Source organism: Tenrec ecaudatus, chromosome 1 (genome assembly GCF_050624435.1).
Source record: "Tenrec ecaudatus isolate mTenEca1 chromosome 1, mTenEca1.hap1, whole genome shotgun sequence".
Lineage (NCBI taxonomy): Eukaryota > Metazoa > Chordata > Mammalia > Afrosoricida > Tenrecidae > Tenrec > Tenrec ecaudatus.
In genome coordinates, this window is record NC_134530.1 from 54,463,942 (window position 1) to 54,481,340 (window position 17,399).

A 17,399-nucleotide genomic window follows, 5' to 3' on the forward strand; every position below is an offset into this window, starting at 1 on the left:
GTCAGCTACCACTACACCAACCTTTATGACCAGAGATGCAATAGATAGTCCCAGATACCATAGGAGGAAAATAAAGAAAACTCAAATTCTGTGGGGAAAAAAACAGACTTAAATGGACCAACAGAGATTACAGGATCGTCTATCCCCTAAGACCATCACCCTAAAATACCCTTTAAATTCTAAACAGAAATCACACCCAGAGGCCATCTTTCTGCCAAATGGAAGACTGGCTCACAAAATAATGTTGACACCCTGTATAAAATGTAACCAATGTCACATATCAATGTGTCTAATAACCAAACCCAACTCCCTGTCATGGAACCCTTGCCAACTCATAGCAACCCTGCAGGACACTGCCCCTGTGAATTTCCAATACTGTAACTGTTTGAGCATAGTTGGGCTTCTAACAGCAAGGTCAGCAGTTTGAAATCATCAGTCGCTCCTCCACAGAGAAAGACAGGGTTTTCTATTCCTTTAAAAAAAATTAGTCTCAAATGTATTTTTTTAAAAGTCTCAGAAACTCATGGGGCAGTTCAACCCTCTCTCACAGGGTTACTATGAATCAGCATAGACTTGATGGCAGTGAGTTAAATTTTGTTTTTAAGAGTATAAAGAAAACAAAGAAGAGTATAAAGAAAGTATAAGAGCATAAATTATCCTGCCTGGCCCATGCTGTTAAATAAATGCCATTGGCCCAAATGCTGAGCTAAGCAATCCACCCAGGAAAATAAGACCGAACAGTTCATCAGCAGGGAAAGACAATTAATTATCTCTAGGGAATAGCAGACTCCATAGTTTGAGGAGTCCCTGGGTGATGCAATGGTTACCAGGCTCAGCCGCTAACCGAGAGAATGGTGGTTCAAATCCCCCCAGGAGTGCTTTAGCCCAGAGATGCACTTCTGTAGAATCAGCCTCGCAAACACAGTTGGACGTGTGCACAGTTCTACTCTGGCACACAACAGGTCGGTATGAGTCAGGGTGGCCTCCATGGCAAATGTGACTGTTCATAGTTTGGGGAAGTTAAAACCTTTTCATTACAAGGTAAGGATTAACTCAAAGTCGTTATGAGAATAGGAGACATGTCAGACATGGGTGTCCCTATACAACTGGAAGTCAGAGACACCAAGTTAAAGAAAAAGAAGGCACAAGCGGAGTCAAAGAGTAAATGAAGTGCATCCACTGATTTTGCCTGGCTACCTAGCATTTTCTCTCATAGGCTGTGCAATACCCTAGAGCCAAGACTGCTTGTAAAAAAGAAAGCTCACCCTACAGGGGACAACACTGCAGAGACAGTGTGGCGATTCGCCTGATCTGATCCCACCACACCGAAGCAAAACACTAAGGGCGGGCAACAGAACAGCAAGGGGAGCAGAGCAACGAAGTCCCCAGGGAATAGCAAATTTAGACTTTGGAGCCAGGGCTTGTCCCCCCAACAGACTCGACTGGAAAACCCTCCTAAACGCCAACAGTCCTTGAACTAACTACAAGCTTTTCTTTGTCGATGTGTTTTGTTTTGTTGTCATTGGCTTGCTGTTGTTTTATTTTATTTTGTTGCTTGGTGTTGCTCTGTCTTCTTTTTGTGCATGTTATTATCTCTGCAGGTCGGTCTAAATAAGATAGGCTGGATGAACAATCTGGAGGAGAAAACAACTGGACCGACGGGGACATGGGAGAGGGGGAGGTGGGGGAAAGGTAGTGGTGTTAATAAACCCAGGGACAAGAGAACAACAACTTATCCAAATCGGTGGTGAGGAGGGTGTAGGAAGGAGGCCTGGTAGGGCGTGACCAAGGGTAATGTAACCGAGAGGAATTACTAAAACCCTAATGAAGGCTCAGCATGAAAGTGGGACAAGAGGAAAGTAAAAGGAAATAGAGGAAGAGCTAGGAGGTAAAGGACATTTATAAAAGTCTAAATAAAGGCATGTGCATATGTAAATATATTTATATATGAAGATGAGGAAATAGATCTATGTGTATATATGTATAGATTTAGTATTAAGGTAGCAGATGGACATTGGGCCTCCACTCAAGTACTCTCTCAATGCAAGAATACTTTGTTCTATTAAACTAGCATTCCATGATGCTCACCTTCCCAACACAATCGCTGAAGACAGAATGGGTGCATAAGCAAATATGGTGAAGAAAGCTGATGGTGCCCAGCTATCAAAAGATATAGCGTCTGGGGTCTTAAAGGCTTGAAGGTAAACAAGCAGCCATCTAGCTCAGAAGCAACAAAACCCACATGGAAGTAGCACACCAGCCTGTGCGATCACGAGGTGTCGAACGGATCAAGTATCAGGCATCATCAGAACAAAAAATCATATCATTGTGAATGATGGGGGATGCGGAATGGAGACCCAAAACCCTTATCTGTAGGCAATTGGACATTCCCTTACAGAAGGGTCTTGGGGAGGAAACGAGCCAGTCAGGGTGCAGTGTAACAATGATGAAACATACAACTTTCCTCTAGCTCCTAAATGCTTCCTGTTCACTCCCCCTATCATGATCCCAATTCTACCTTACAAATCTGGCTAGACCAGAGGACGTACACTGGTACAGATAGGAACTGGAAACACAAGGAATCCAGGATGGATGATCCCTTCAGTACCAATGGTGATAGTGGCGGTGACACCAGGAGGTTGGAGGGAGGGTGGGGTGGAAAGGGGGAACGGATTACAAGGATCTACATGTGACTTCCTCCCTGAGGGACAGACAATAGAAGAGTAGGTGAAGGGAGTGCAAGATATGACAAAATAATCATTTATAAATTATCTAAGGTTCATGAGGGAGGGGAGAGCGGGGAGGAAGGGGGAAAATGAGGAGCTGGTGCCAGGGGCTTAAGTGGAGAGCAAATGTTTTGAGAATGATGAGGGCAATGAATGTACAAATGTGCTTTACACAATAGATGTATGCATGGATTGTGATAAGAGTTGTATGAGCCCCCAATAAAATGATTTTTTAAAAAGAAAGAAAGCTCAATGTAATGGTTCTTTAAATTCCCTTTCCAAGGGCAGAGCTTCTACCAATCTCTGGCCCTTACAATCCAGTGCAAAGGCCACAGAGCTCAACCAAAGGACCTTAAATATCTTTTCCCAGTTTCATCATCCCCTTTATCTCAGAGTAGTTTACAGAGAAAACAAATTTCACAATACTAAAATAAAGCAATTACAATAAATCAAAAGATTTGACTTTGGGCTTTGTATGATGAAACTTTTTATAGTTATTCAGAGAAAAATTCTTAGTTAATAAAAATTAGTTAAAACCAATACAAAACATTTAAAAATATTCACTTTGAAGGGAGGCCTATACTATTCCATAGCATGTGACCCACATTCATTATCGTAATTTTTAAGAAATTTCTAATTACACACAAGCCAAACCAAAGTTTCCTGAAACTTCTTTTCTTCACTTACCTCCAAAGACCTATTAGGCCAAAAATAGTAATAATAAAGATTCACAGTTTCTAACTACACTAAATGGAGTATTATGTATTACCAGTGGTTAATACTGCAGCCCTTTAATACAGTTCCTCATATTGTGGTGACCACCCCCAACCATAAAATTATTCTTGTTGCCACTTCATAACTGTAATTTTGCTACTGTTATGAATTGGGAAACCCCTGTGAAAGGGTCATTCGATCCTCAAAAGGGTCGCGATCCACAGGTTGAGAACCACTCCATTAAACTGATACTTCATAGTTTTATATTCTTAAATAAGAAAAAAGATACAGAAAGATCATACAGTTTTCATGTACTGCAAATGTTTTTAAATAAGTATACAAATAAATCTGAACACCTTTCTTCACCCCAAAATATTTTTTTCTAAAATTCACTTAACTTTAGATCTCTTCCAAGATTTTGAAAGAATTACGTGCTATTTTCAACACACGTTCTCACACATTTAATGTTGTAAACTACTACTTAATGGGCCTTATGCAAAAATTCTGCCAACTTTCAAACTTCTGAAATAAAACCAATACAATCGGTTCCGTGATTTGGAAGTGTGGGGGTTATAGATTCATGGGGCATCCCAGTTAACCTAATAATGTGGTTAGTGCTTCTGTTCTTAAAATCAAAAAACCAAACTCACTGTCATCAAGTCAAAAGCTGACTCAGACACACCCCCTCTGATTGACAGGAGTAGAAAGCCCTATCTTTCTCCCATGGAGCTACTGGTGGTTTCAAACTGCCAAACATGCAGATCACGGATGGCAGCCCAAGTCATAGCCACTAAACCACCAGGGCTCCTTCGGTTCTGAAAAGGAAGTCATAAAAGCTAGCAAGTCACCATTCAGGGCACAATAATTGGCCTCTATGGCCCTGGAACCACAAAGGAAGAAGGAAGGAGTTGGCAATAGAAAGGTGGCTATTTGCCCCCATGAACAACTGCTCTCTTCATCAACCATCAGAAGAACTGCATGGGTGTGTGGCTACCATTACTGAACATTTCTATCTACGATTCTGTAAAAGAATCCTGATCAAAAGGGGGAGAAATGCAAAACACAGAAAGGAAAAATCTCAGACTCTGGACTTTCTAGAACCATGGAGGTTAGGTGAACCTCTGAAACAATTGCTCTATCTTAAACCAAAAATACTCCTGAAGTCTTCATAAAGCCACATAGTTTACCTAGTAAAGAATGCCTGCCTTGGGCATTGTACTGTTCTCAGAACTAGCTATCCCCAAGGGCTCCAAATGGTAACAGTAACTCAAAAGATACAATAGGAACCTTATGGGGCAGTGCACTTATGTTGAAGGAGAAGGAACAAGTTGAGAATGGTCACAAACTCCAAGAACATAAGCAATTTTACTGAATTCAACATGTAGAAACTGTTGAATTGGTGTGTTTTGCTGTTATAGTTTCAAGAATAACAAAATAACTTTTAATTCAGTCATATATATTTTAAGTACAACATAAATAGTTCGTTCTTAAGAGAAAAAATTGAGCCATTAAGAGGATTTGCTAGGAAAACTCTTTCCTTTTCCTAGGCAAAAAATCCTAGCTTTACAGAGTAAAACGAAAAAAGTTTAAATAAAAAGAGTCATTGCCCATACAGTTATTAAGAATGGTCACTTTTTAAATTTAGGCATAAAATAAATCTCAAGTTTTGCTGAAAACTCTGAAAGACTGACCCCAGATAAATTTCGAAAGCTTCCCACACTTCAATTTCTTCAGCAGTAACACAGAAGTCGCAATGCGAGAAATGGAGTAGCGCTTCCTGTCACAGATGTGGTTTCTTTTCCTCCAACAGGTCATCACTGCCTATGATATTCTTGTCGTCTGTTTTCTGGGGCTCTCAGGGGCTCTGGTGGCATAGCAGACTAAACAAAAAGGTCAGTACTTGGAACCTACCAGTCCCTTCATGAAAGAAAGACTTAGACTCCCTGCTCTTGGAAAGCCGTCTAGTCTCAGAAACCCAAAGGGGCAGTTCTACCTTGTACTACAGGTTGGAATGGACTTGATGGCAGGGGCTGGGTTACTGGTAGCGATCCTAGAACTGTGCTCCATTATGCCAAAGGGCCTTTAAAAACCTGAGGAAATAGGCCCACGAGCTTCAGCTCAGCAGTTATGGAATAATATAGCAACAACAGAATCACTTTATAGTGCGTCATCTGTCTCTATAGTGATAAGTAACCCACAGTTACTACTTAGGACACGCAAGTAACAAAATTAAAATGCTCATGTGGACTTTAAAAAACACCATTACTTGTATTCATCTCTTTATTATTAAGTGTATAAGCTCTAAGTTTCAAGGCAAAATCTGGCGAGACTATTCTTTGACCTTGGAATGTGCTTCAGTTGCAGTAAGTTTTGTTTTGTCCTTAAGGCTAGGGAGGCTCAATAACATACACAGCATCAGCTCTGTAATCATCAAAAAGAATAGATTTGGGGACCTGGGAATTAAGCTCTGGTTCCCCATCTCTTAAAAAAAAAAAAAAGACTACTCCCTCATAAAACTATTGTTAAGACCAAATACAGGCAAGACTTAGTCTTCTCAAAAAAAAAAAAAAAACAACCTCACTGCCATCAAGTATATTGATTCATAGTGACCCTATCCGACAGAATAAAACTGCTCCTGGCGGTTTCCGAGACGGTAACTCCTTACAGGAATAGAAAGCCTCATCTTTCTCCCTCGGAGTGGATTTGAACTGCCAATCGGATGGCTAGCAGTCCTCAGAGCCACTAAGGGTCCTCAGGCACATACTAAGTGCTTATTAGTAAGTTTCTATTATCATCGGTGGCTCTCTTCTCCTAGAACTACCTGACAGACCAAACACCCTCCCATCAATAGAGAGCAGCGTGCTCAGCCTCCCTCAGAACTTCCACTGCCCGGTACCGGTCCACTACTGCTTGTCCTTCACCTGCTGTTAACATCCATCTCCTAGCAGAACAGCAGAACTGAGATCCACTGCTCTAACCTGAGTGCAATCCTAAAGCACTGTTCTTCCCTCATTCAATCAACATAAAAATTTCAGAAACACCTCCTGGGAAAGGTGCATAGAAAATAAACATAGCAATGACAAGATGTAACCCAAATGACTACGTATGTGACTCACATCTGCAACAGAGCTACTTCCCCTAGAGTCCCACAGTACTGTTCATGTGTGAATTCTAAGGTGGGTCACTGGTTTTGCTTCCTGGACACAGGTTTGCCATTTTACATTAACGCTCATTTACTAATCTGACCTAGATGGTACAGTAAGTCAGGTACAATACCTCATAAATGGGGTCAGCGTAAGAGAGCCCAGGAGCCTTCAAAAAACGTGTTGATCTGCATGCACATCACAGCCAGGTCTTATTTAAATCTTCCCTCTGACAAAGGCTGAGGGGGAGAATTTGATTTGCCCACAGAGACCTAAGGATTTCAAACGTGGTCACCAAATTCGGTGCCTGTCAGTTCCACACTTTCCCTTCCCATTGTTCACCCCAGGGCTGCAGAAGTCATTATGCAGTAAGTTTCACTCTTCATCCACTCCAGTTGTCTTAACTGCCAGCAATCCAATCTGCATAAAGTACTTCACACTCACATACTCAAAAACCCTGCTATTTCCTGAGTTCAATTCATGTCCTTTATTCTCCATTTTATTGAAAGGCTAAGGGAATAGGGACTAGTGTATACAATAAATTTCCGCTGAAGCTCTATTGGCATATACCAAACTCCAGGGGTTCAGATAGCACAAAATAAATTACATTTGATATTTGCCTTCAAGACAACAAGGAAGGAGGAAACAAGGAAATGCAGGCCCTCAAATAAAGAGACACAAAATAAAGATTAAGACAAAAACAAATGCCCTGAGAGTCCAGGAGCAAGCTCCCTCTGCCTTAGGTTCCATACTATCCTCTCTCTGTAATGGGAGGCGCTTATGAAACAGAAGACTGCTGGTAATCCAACCCCGCATCATCACTATGCTCGCTAAATTCCTGCCGGTCCGAGGGGGTGCTCTGGCTCTTCCTTCTGACTGTGGGTCAGCTACCCTGGCTGCCCTTTTTGAAAGAGTTGGGGGGGTTATACAACTGACTACTCAAATTTACAAGTGTACTTGGGTCTGCCTACACATCAGTACCTGAGGTCTGGCAAAACATAGCCCCTCAATAGAAAACGAGTCTTCAAAAATTCAATCTATACTTCAAATAGCCTGAATAAATATGCTAATCCTTTCATCACATTCAAGAAGTTAAGAAATCCAGAGCAGGTTAAAGGCTCTTCTCGGTAAAATAGACTGGTTTCAAATTAATAAGATTGTAAGGTGTTAAAATTAGGCAAAACCAAACAAGAGTTTAAAATAAGAGGACAAAGCTGATTAAAACCTAAAAGCTACAACCAGGTCGTCTGGCAAGAAACATTAGAAAAATACCAGTTCTAGTTCAAGTACATATCATTTTAGCAGCTATTTTATTAACTTGCTATTATTTTCAACAATACTATCTTGTTTAAAAAGTTACCCACACCCACCAGACACGATTCTAAAATATATACTTGGCCAAGCAGTTCTTACACATCTGTGTGTCAAAGTGGGAGGGGGGAGTAGTTTCGGAAATAAATACATTGTACACACAAAAGCAATCCTAAGACTTTTATGAATAAGTGAGTTGGCCATTTTAAGCTTTAGCACGGAAGGGTAAATGACCCAGTGACAAATTATAATCATCCTTTAAAACAAGTGACTGTTCAGGCCATACTAAATTAGCATTTTAGGCTTTAAAGACATTTACTGAAAGCATCGGAAGTGGACAATGATTATAAAAGAGTTTGAAAGCTGAAATAGTGAACTTTTTTTACCTGATGTTCTGCATGAATGTTATCCCCAGTAGGCCAGCGATGTTTGCTATTATTATAGCCGCCTCCACCACTTCCTCCTCCCCCAAGCTGCTCACCATGCTGTCTCTGAAAGAAGTAGTCCACCATAGCGTCGTCCTGGGAACGGCCTGCAACTCCTATGGATCCTGGGACAGGGCTGGAGTGTGTCCCAGCTGCAAGAGCCTGATTTGCAGCTGGCTGTGGCTGCGCTTGGGACCCTGTTCCAGATGTCAAAACAACAGGCATGTTGGGATTAGCTGGTTCTTGAGGGTGATGTTTCAGGTGGGGGCTGAACGAGTCCTGCCAAAGCACTGCTTTCCTCTTCAAGACACATGCAACGCTCATTCCACCAGCACCTGAGGATAGACAGACAGGTTCGAAAGACTCCGTTTGCATTCTTTTAAACGTTATAATTTAACAGCAGGATAAAAATAGGAATTCATGCCTTCTCTGCAGTACAATCATCTACAGTTTCTACCCAGCAGCTAAATGTATATGACAATTTTCTACACTGAATCTTCCATTTTAAGTTGATGAACATATATTTATGGAAATGCAAGGGGGCTTCCTAAAGTTGAGGGGAGAGCCAGTGTTTTTTAATTCCACTTTTCCAAAAACTCCTCTCACTACCAGTAAATAGTGGCAGGCACTCTGGCAAGATACTCAACTCAAAAACAGCAACAACAACAAAAGATGTATCAAAAGTAACCATGTGGAAGCAGATGCCAATCATCAAAAGGTAACAATGTAGAAGCAGCTGTCAATCAACAGCTTTCCTACTCAAGCTATTTCATGCAAGCCAACTGATACTATTCACCTTACCGTCAAAATTTCACAACTGTACAGTTAGAGCAGACACGGGCCAATGAGCCGAACAAAAACCTAAACTTTATGTATAATTCCCAATGACTCCAATTGTCTAAACTTGAAAGGGAAGAGGTTCAGCTCATTCCTAGGACACTGCTCAAAGAAACAAGATCTGCTGGCAAGAATCACAGCAACGTACTCAGTGTAAATCTCCTCCTCAGTGGGGGAAAATTCATTATTTCTACCAATCACTTACCAATACACTTTTATTTATGTCAGCACCCCATTAGTACTCAACTAGAAACAGGAGTTCACCAAACCGAATTCAGTCACCTTACTGCCATAGAAGGACTCACTGTAAGGCCCAACGGCCTCAAAACCAGTAATTATGTGGCAAGTATGCTGCAGATATTAATCATCATGAAAACAATGAAAGAATTGTTATTCCTATTTTACAGATAAAAAGTTTTGTTTTGAAGGTTTTGATTTTTTAAGCTGGTGTATGATTTCTGTACCTCTAGTATACAGAAAAGCTGTGATGTGCCCAGTGCCTGTGCCCCAAAGGCCATTCAACTACTGAGCAGCAAAGAAGCAATTCAAACGTAAAGATTTTGCACCCAAACCTAGTCCTTTCTTCAAAGCCTTTGCTGCTCCCCAGTAATCCAATATGGGCACTATTTCTCTCACTTGCATCTGCTACTGTACTCCGGAAGGATCAACCAAGAATCCTAAAATGTTACTACAAAGCCTTACTACTCAATGCTACATTTATGGTACTTAATGCTACAATCGAAAACTACATTTGCTTGTAAGCTAGAACAATGTGTCAGTCATGAATATTTAAGATACTTTTTTAAATGTTACAAAGGAAAAAATGTTACTATGAAGCATTACTACTCAATGCTACATTTATGGTACTTAATGCTACAATCAAAAACTACATTCGCTTGTAAGCAGTGGGTACTTAAAATATTGTAAAAAATGTTTCAAAGAAAGAAATCAGTTACAATGGAGCGTAGCTGGCTTACAGCCACTAGAGTCTGATTTCCAAGGCTGTCAACCTGATACTTCACTGCTACTGAGGTCTTTTCTCTCCCTTTCAAAAACAACCTCACAAGATTCATGAGAAATCTATTAAGATATTTCTCTTTATGGAACTAAACTTCCTGACAGAAAAGAACTCTCCCACACTAATTCATGTTTTGAACACAATGTTATTTGCAAATTGTCCAAAGCCAAATTTGGAAATGTCTAGCCTCAGTTAATTCCAATCCATTAGAACCTTACTAGGGTACTGGGCTAGTCTAGCTGTGCTCACTCTGGGTTCTGCTTTCCTGAATGATCAAATCTTATCTGTGCTCAGTGCCAGAACCAGAAAGTCAGCACTGGTTTCACCATCTTCAGTCCTTGCAAATCAGCCTAAGGCCCTCTTGTAGGACTTTCAAAAGAACTCAACCCTTCCACTACAACTACTGGCCTAGTCCATTTGTCTTCTACAAGAGAACCTCAGCCTAACAGTTTGTTTGCTGTAGAGCAAGATCCATGTTTGCCACTTAACTAGCAACCTCTTAGAACCCGTTTCTCATCATCTAGAAAATGGAAGCAATTCTTCCTCTCTCTCCGGTTTACTTTTTTGTTGTTGTTTTGACCCAAACAGAGCCAAGACATCAAGCGTTTGGGTAGGTTTAAATAGTCGCCTCAATGCATGCCCCAGTTATGGCCATAGACCGTTGATCCAGTGGGGAGCATTCCTAAAGTAGCAGTGCGCAGCGAAATGCAATCTATTTGCCATAATCGCTCTCTCAGATACTTTTCTACTAAAAAGATGTTTCCCACTAAATCACACTGAACACAACATCATTCTAGTAAGGGATTTTTTTTTGGGGGGGGGGCCTCCCATTAAAATGTTCAAACAAAACAATCGACTTCTGTAAAGCTATCTGTGTGCCCTGAAACAACTTCCTGCTTCACCTAATGCGGCAAGTTGCTCAAACAAGAAAAAACCTGGCAGAAGGGACAGCCAGAGAGGGAGCAAACACCTAAGCAAGTAAAAGATGCGTCTCGAGTGGTTCTGTAATTTCTGGGCAACTACCAGGCAAAATTTAAGAAATCATCCACCTACATATTAGAACACATTTAAATTGCTAAGGTCTTTTAAGGAAGTCTTGGAGCTCACTAAAAAGTTGTAGTGTTGTAGTAAAAGTGTTTGAAATGTGGTTTTCACAAGGGTTACGTTTTTCAAATAAATACTCAGTAAGTAACTGGCACGAAGTGCTGACTCCAGCTCCTCTTCCCAGTCTTCAAACCACATACATCAAGCTAGGTTTTGTTGTTGTTTTCACTATCTCTGGTAGGGTGTGCTTCAGAGCCGCGCCCCCCCCTTCCCTGTCCCCTATCTACATGGTTCACCTTTACTAAAATACTTTGTGGTTTAAAAGGTATTTGTTTGTTCTCACCACATGGAGTAAACATTCTGGGGTCATAAATTTCTCTTAAAGCTGCTCAACTCAGACCCAAACGAAACAAATTCCAACTCCAAAAAGCTGTGGCCGTGAACAAAATGAATTCATTGGCTGCTAAGGCAAAATTCTAACTCAAAGTTCAGAATTCCTGTCTGTCCCAAAGATCCAGATAAAGAACCAACAGCTCCCAAGAGTGTGTTGGGAAGTTAAAATTAGCCATGGGCCAAAATAGTTCTCTCACTTAATAAATCTGCTTGCAGGAGCCCCCCCCCCCCCCCCCCGCCCCCAGCTTGCCTTGTCTTGGTCAATCTATTAAGAGCTTTCATTTAACATTTTTCTAAAAAGCAACCCAACAGCGACAAACCCATTGTTTCAGGAGTAACTGCCTTTAACACAGAACTATTTTTTTAAAGCCTCATAAACTCTCTCAATAATCTCACTAAGGGTCGGAAGTGAGTGAATTGATAAGGAGAGCTTACGAACCGTCTTTCTTAATTCGACAAGGATGGGAACAACTTCTGGGCAGGATAAAGCCGCTCTAGGTTGTGGGCTGGGGGGGGGGGGGGGAGACGCCAATGGAAGAAAAGTTGCGCGAGCTGGACGTGGGAGCGAAGAGACGGGCCCAACAAAATGATCTGTGTTTACCAAGCACGTTCGAGGGCTCCAACTCTCTCGCATTGTCTGTCTGGGCGAGGAGGCACCCTGCTTTTGAGTTGAGACACACCACAACACAAGGCGGCGGAAAAGAGGAAGCACCCACCCCACACATCAGCTCTCACGGAAACAAAAGGCCACCAGCACCCAGGAGCCAAAGAGCGATCGGAAACTTCCTGATGGCCACTTCTCCCCGTTTAAGGCTCGCACGGTTTCCCACCCCCCCGCCCGCCCGGTGGGTCTCCCCAGTGGACGAGGGCTATGGCCGCTGCCGAAGCGATTTATTGTTCCTCCTCCACCTCCTCCTCCAGCGCTGCCACGGGAGCTCGAGAAGTCGAAGAAATCCAGGGTGGCACGGAATTACACCACACGGCCACAGAGGAGGCTCCGGGCTTCGCAAAGCCACCGAAAAGGCCCCCCAAATGGCACGTCTCAACCTTCCCGGGCGCCCACCAGGGCCGGGCAGAACCAAGAAGCACGTCCGTGCCCTGGCCTGGGCCTAAACCTCCGGCATTTTGCTCGCTTCCACCCGCTCCCCACCCCCTCCCTCCTTTGATAACAATAGGGGCCTTGCCGCTGACTCCAAAACATGTACGAGGAACGGCGAGTGAGGAGCCTCGGCCAGGGCCCCGGCGGCTTTTCCAAAGCCCTTCTCACCCCGCCAACCGCTCTCAAACCCCAATACGAGGGGACAATCCGCTCGCTAGGGGTCCGGCGCAGCGTTTGGGGCCGGCACGGGGCAGATACTCACGGGCGGAGCGGTAGGATGAAGATGGATTTCAGCCCCGCGATCTTCTCTCTCCGGCGCTCTCGCTCCCCCTTACCTTTCACTCCGACAACATGGCGGCCCACTGGGGACTGGGCTGGCGCGGTGCATCATGGGATAGACTCCGGCCCCGGCGCCGGCGGTGGCAGCGGCATGTGCGGAGCAGGCAGGCGGCTCTGGAACAGGTTGCCCGGTTGCCATGCCAACCCGGGGCCTGTGTGAACTTGGGGAAACTCACAGGAAACACAACCGCTGCGCGCGCGAGGGCCCGCCCGCCAGGCCGACGCGCGCCGCCGAGAGCAGCAGGCGGGCTCCCGCCGGCCTGCACCTGAGCGCGCACCGTGCGCGCCGCGCTGGGCCCCCAGCTCCCGCGCGGCCGCGCCACCGCCCCCCCCCCCCCCCGGGCGCCCAGCTCCCTCCCAAATTTCGACAGTTTTCATATTCCTGCTTCCATTTCCATAGCCTCTATGTATTTATATATTCATATATACATGAATGTGTGTATATACATCCCCCCCCCATAGTGGATGGCCCAATGGCCATTGGCAATGGGGCATGGGGAGAGTGTAAAGGTTGTAGTCTTTAGACTACCGCATCCCTCTCCGGTTGGGTGGCCAGTGGATTTGAACCACTGACCTACAGGTAAGCAGCGAGGGCTTTAACCAGCACACCACGAACTGTTCAAGATACTTACTCTATGTACCTGGGGCCGGGGCGGGGACCAGTGAAGCACGCTCCGATGGATCAGTGGTTAAACCCTGAACTGCTAACGAAAAGGCTACAGGAGAAAGAGAGGGCAGTGGGCTTCCAGCAAGGTCACAGGCTAAGAAGCCACATGGGCAGTGCAGCTCTGCCGGACACCGGGTTGCTATGGGTTGAAATTTACTCTTGGACACGCACAAGTCTGTTGTCACAATGATAAAGGTCGTTATGTTGAGTGCTTCGTACAGGGTCGGAGACTCCTCAGCAGGGCAGCTGCATAATTTTCAGGGTTCCCTGCAAAGCAGGGCCCCTTGTTCAAGAATTCAGAATTTCAAGATGGCGACAGTAAAAAATTAAACCGGCTCTGTGCAACTTACACCCAAATGACCATGAATGTCCCCATTGTCGGCCACAGAAAAAAAGTAGACTTTCAAATCATCAAAATGGGATTAGTTTTCTACCTCAAACTAACTTCTTGATGGATTGAAACAAGCAAAGAACAGGCTCTAAAAGGCTGGGCGAAAATATTGGGGGTTTCTAATTTGTGGAGAAAAACCTAATCGTTGTGAATAAAAACCTTTGATTCATAATAAAAAATCAATCAACTGAAAAAATTCAGTATATAGACAATGAGAAATGCTAACAACAAGTAGAACAAATGAGAATATGGTCAAAAATATTTGCAATGTCTGTAGTAGACAAATAAGGGAGGCCTGATAGTGTGGTGGTTAAGCATTGGGCTGTGATCGCATAATCAACAGTTCAAAAACACCAGCCGCTCCACCCAAAAAAGACAGGGCTTTCTACTCGAGTACATAGTTAGTCTTGGAAACCCGGTTGATCACTATGAGTCAGCATCAAATCGGTAGCAGTGAGTTTGATATGGGCTTGAATAGTAGACAAATGGCTAATATGGTGGTTACTTGTTGGGCTGTGATCTGTGAAGTCCACAATTCAAAACTACCAGCCAGGGAAGGAAGACGGGACGTTCTACTCCTGTAAACAGTTACGGTCTCAGAAACTAACATGGGCAGTTCTAGCTGGGCTATGGAGTCACTATGAGGTGTCATCAACTGGGTGACAGTGAGTTTAGCTTGGTTTTTGTTTTCTTGTTTTTTGGTTTTTGTTTCATATATATATATATATATATATATATATGAACTTCTCTAGTCAATGTTTAATAAAGTAAACAAAAATAAGCAATGACAAACAGGAAAATCACTAATAGTTAATAAATATGTTAAAGACGGTAATAGCATGGGGCTGGGAAGTGGAGGAGCAGGAATGGGGAAGAATAGCCAAAAGACATCAAGTTTCTTTTGGGGGGTGTTGAAAAAGTTCTAAACTTCGACGGTAGTGATGCTGACAGTCAACCCTGTGACTGCTATGAACCGCTGAATTGTGTGCTTTATTTGGGTAAATGTTACGGTATATGAAATACAGGGCCATGGAAATATTTTAAACAGATGAGAAAAGGATAACTAATAAAAGGCAACTTTGAAATATAATTAATCCAGTGAAAAAAATTCAAACAATGGTTAACATCCTATTGGGACAAGTGCATGAGAAAATTAGCACTTAATTTAAATTAGTGACATTTTCATGTTTGTTAAAAACCAAAAACCACAAGATGGGAAGTTAGACATCTGAGCTTGGCTACTTAAGCAGGTAACTCTGGCTCTCAGCTCTTTGAGTAGCTCCCTCTTCTCACAGGGTAGTGATTAAAGGTAAATGAATTACAATACATAAAGTGCCTGACACCAAGTGAGTACTCAATAAACGTTGCCTCCTCTCTACTTGACCAAGCATGACCAAAATTCAATAATCCTTTAAAAGAACAGGTTGTATTCAAACATCTGGCTCTGGAGCAAGAACAAAGTCTTTTGAAATCCGACTCCTTTGCATCCTTAAGCTCTCTGAGCTTCTGTCTTCTTCCCTGAAACATAGAGGGGATAACAGCATTCTATGAAATAAAGCAGACAAAGCAGCTAGCACCCTGGGCCGGTACACTTGAAAGTGCTAACTAGTCCTAGTAAGAAAACAGAAAGAGGAAACAGCAGATAGTTTTTTTTTTTAAGTTACAATGTTTCCAGAATGTTACTGGGCTCTGTGCTCCATAATTTCATTCCGAGATACATGACTGAACTCCTTAGTTTTAAATTTAGTTTTTATTACTCAGGCAAAGAAATTCTAATGTCGGTTTAGCCACCACCATGTGGCCCCGTGACCCATCACCCATCCTTGAAGGAATTGGGCTCAAAAGACATGAAGGCCCTCCCTGCCCAGGCCAAAACTGTCTCCAAAGCATACCTCCAGCCATTCCATGAAGCTCTCTTGTCAAATGCTTGCTGCGTACTAGGCACTCATATTCATATTCAGTATTTCATTTTCAAAAATACCTGATTGTATGGATTGTGATAAGAGTTGTATGAACCCCTAATAAAATGATTTTTTTAAGATTTAATTTTTTTAATACTTATGATATGAACCCATGATAAAACTGAGGCTTGCATAGACTAATAAGCCAAAGTAGCATTTTTCCAGATAGATAGTCTAAGGCTGTTTCCTAGAAGTTGTTTGGCTAAAAAATGTCAGTCATGCCTAAAACTGTTGTGTGTTGTGTGGTGGTTTGGTGCCTGGTGTAACCCAGCTCAACCCTACGTACAGCCGACTGCACCATTCCCTTCTTCATGTGCCATCCTCAGAAGCCTGGCTATCCTTGAGGCCGTTGTTACAGACACTGTCAATCCATCTCATTGAAGGCCTACCACTTCTTTACTGACGCTCTACCAAGATCAGTCCTTCGTGACACCATGTCCCAAGTACTGAAGACTACACTTGAACCATCCTCAATTCTGCATAGCATTCTGGTGTACTTCCTCCAACACCAATTCGCTCATTCCTCCCACAGTCCAGTCCAATAGTCTTGACCCACCCCATAATTCAAGTTCATCTATTCTTTAGTTTTCCTTGTGCATTCATTATCTACCAGCGCGTGCATATGAGGTGACTTAAAATACCAGGGCTCGGGTCAGGCACCCCTTAATCCTCAACGTGACATCTTGCCTTTCCAACACTTGGCTGGGGTCTTTCTTTTGCAGCAAATTTGTCCAGTGCAATATGCCATTTGATTTCTTGGCTGTGGCTTCCAGGAGTGTTGACTGTGAATGCAAGTAAAATTAAATCCTTGACATCTTCAATCCTATCTCTGTTTATCATGGTGTTGTTTTTTGGTCCCATAGTGAGGATTTTTGTTTTCTTGATGTTGAGGTATAGTGAAAGCTATAGTCCTTGATCTTCATCAGCAAGTGCTTCAAGTCCTCCTCGCTTTCAGCAAGCAAGATTGTGTCATCTGCATATTGCAGATTGTTAATGAGCCTTCCTCCTCCCCTGGCGCCATGTCCTTCTTCAGATAGTCCAGCTAGCCAGGGTATGTCCTCTGCATGCAGAGTTAATAAAGTATGGTGGAAGGATACAACCCTGAGGCCCACCTTTCCCTATTTCAACACTCGAACGCCTAGTCATTCATCTCAACCTATTGCTTTCAGTTGCATTTGAGTTGGCTCTCATTCGTGACCACCTTCCGTGTAGCCATTGTCACGAACCTTATGTAAACCTATTGTCGTGGAGGACGTTCTGACAACAGGCGAGGGACAGAGCCTAGGGTTTCCATTGGGTTTCCAAGCAGGCATCTTCAGAGACACGCACTC

The 17,399-nt window shown here is 43.1% G+C and overlaps 1 protein-coding gene across 10 annotated transcripts in view; it reads right to left on the minus strand.

Moving 5' to 3' along the window:
- Nucleotides 1–13,125, minus strand: part of PUM1 (pumilio RNA binding family member 1) — a 138,815-nt gene extending 125,690 nt beyond the window's left edge. For all 10 annotated transcript variants that reach the window (XM_075553309.1, XM_075553306.1, XM_075553267.1 and 7 more), the window contains exons 1-2: nucleotides 12,973–13,125; nucleotides 8,281–8,654 (exon numbers count right to left, since the gene is read on the minus strand). In XM_075553309.1, coding sequence (XP_075409424.1) covers nucleotides 8,281–8,643 — 363 coding nt within the window. In that variant the 5' untranslated portion in view covers nucleotides 8,644–8,654; nucleotides 12,973–13,125. The remainder of the gene's footprint in view (nucleotides 1–8,280; nucleotides 8,655–12,972) is intronic.
- Between the last annotated feature and the right edge of the window lie 4,274 nt (nucleotides 13,126–17,399).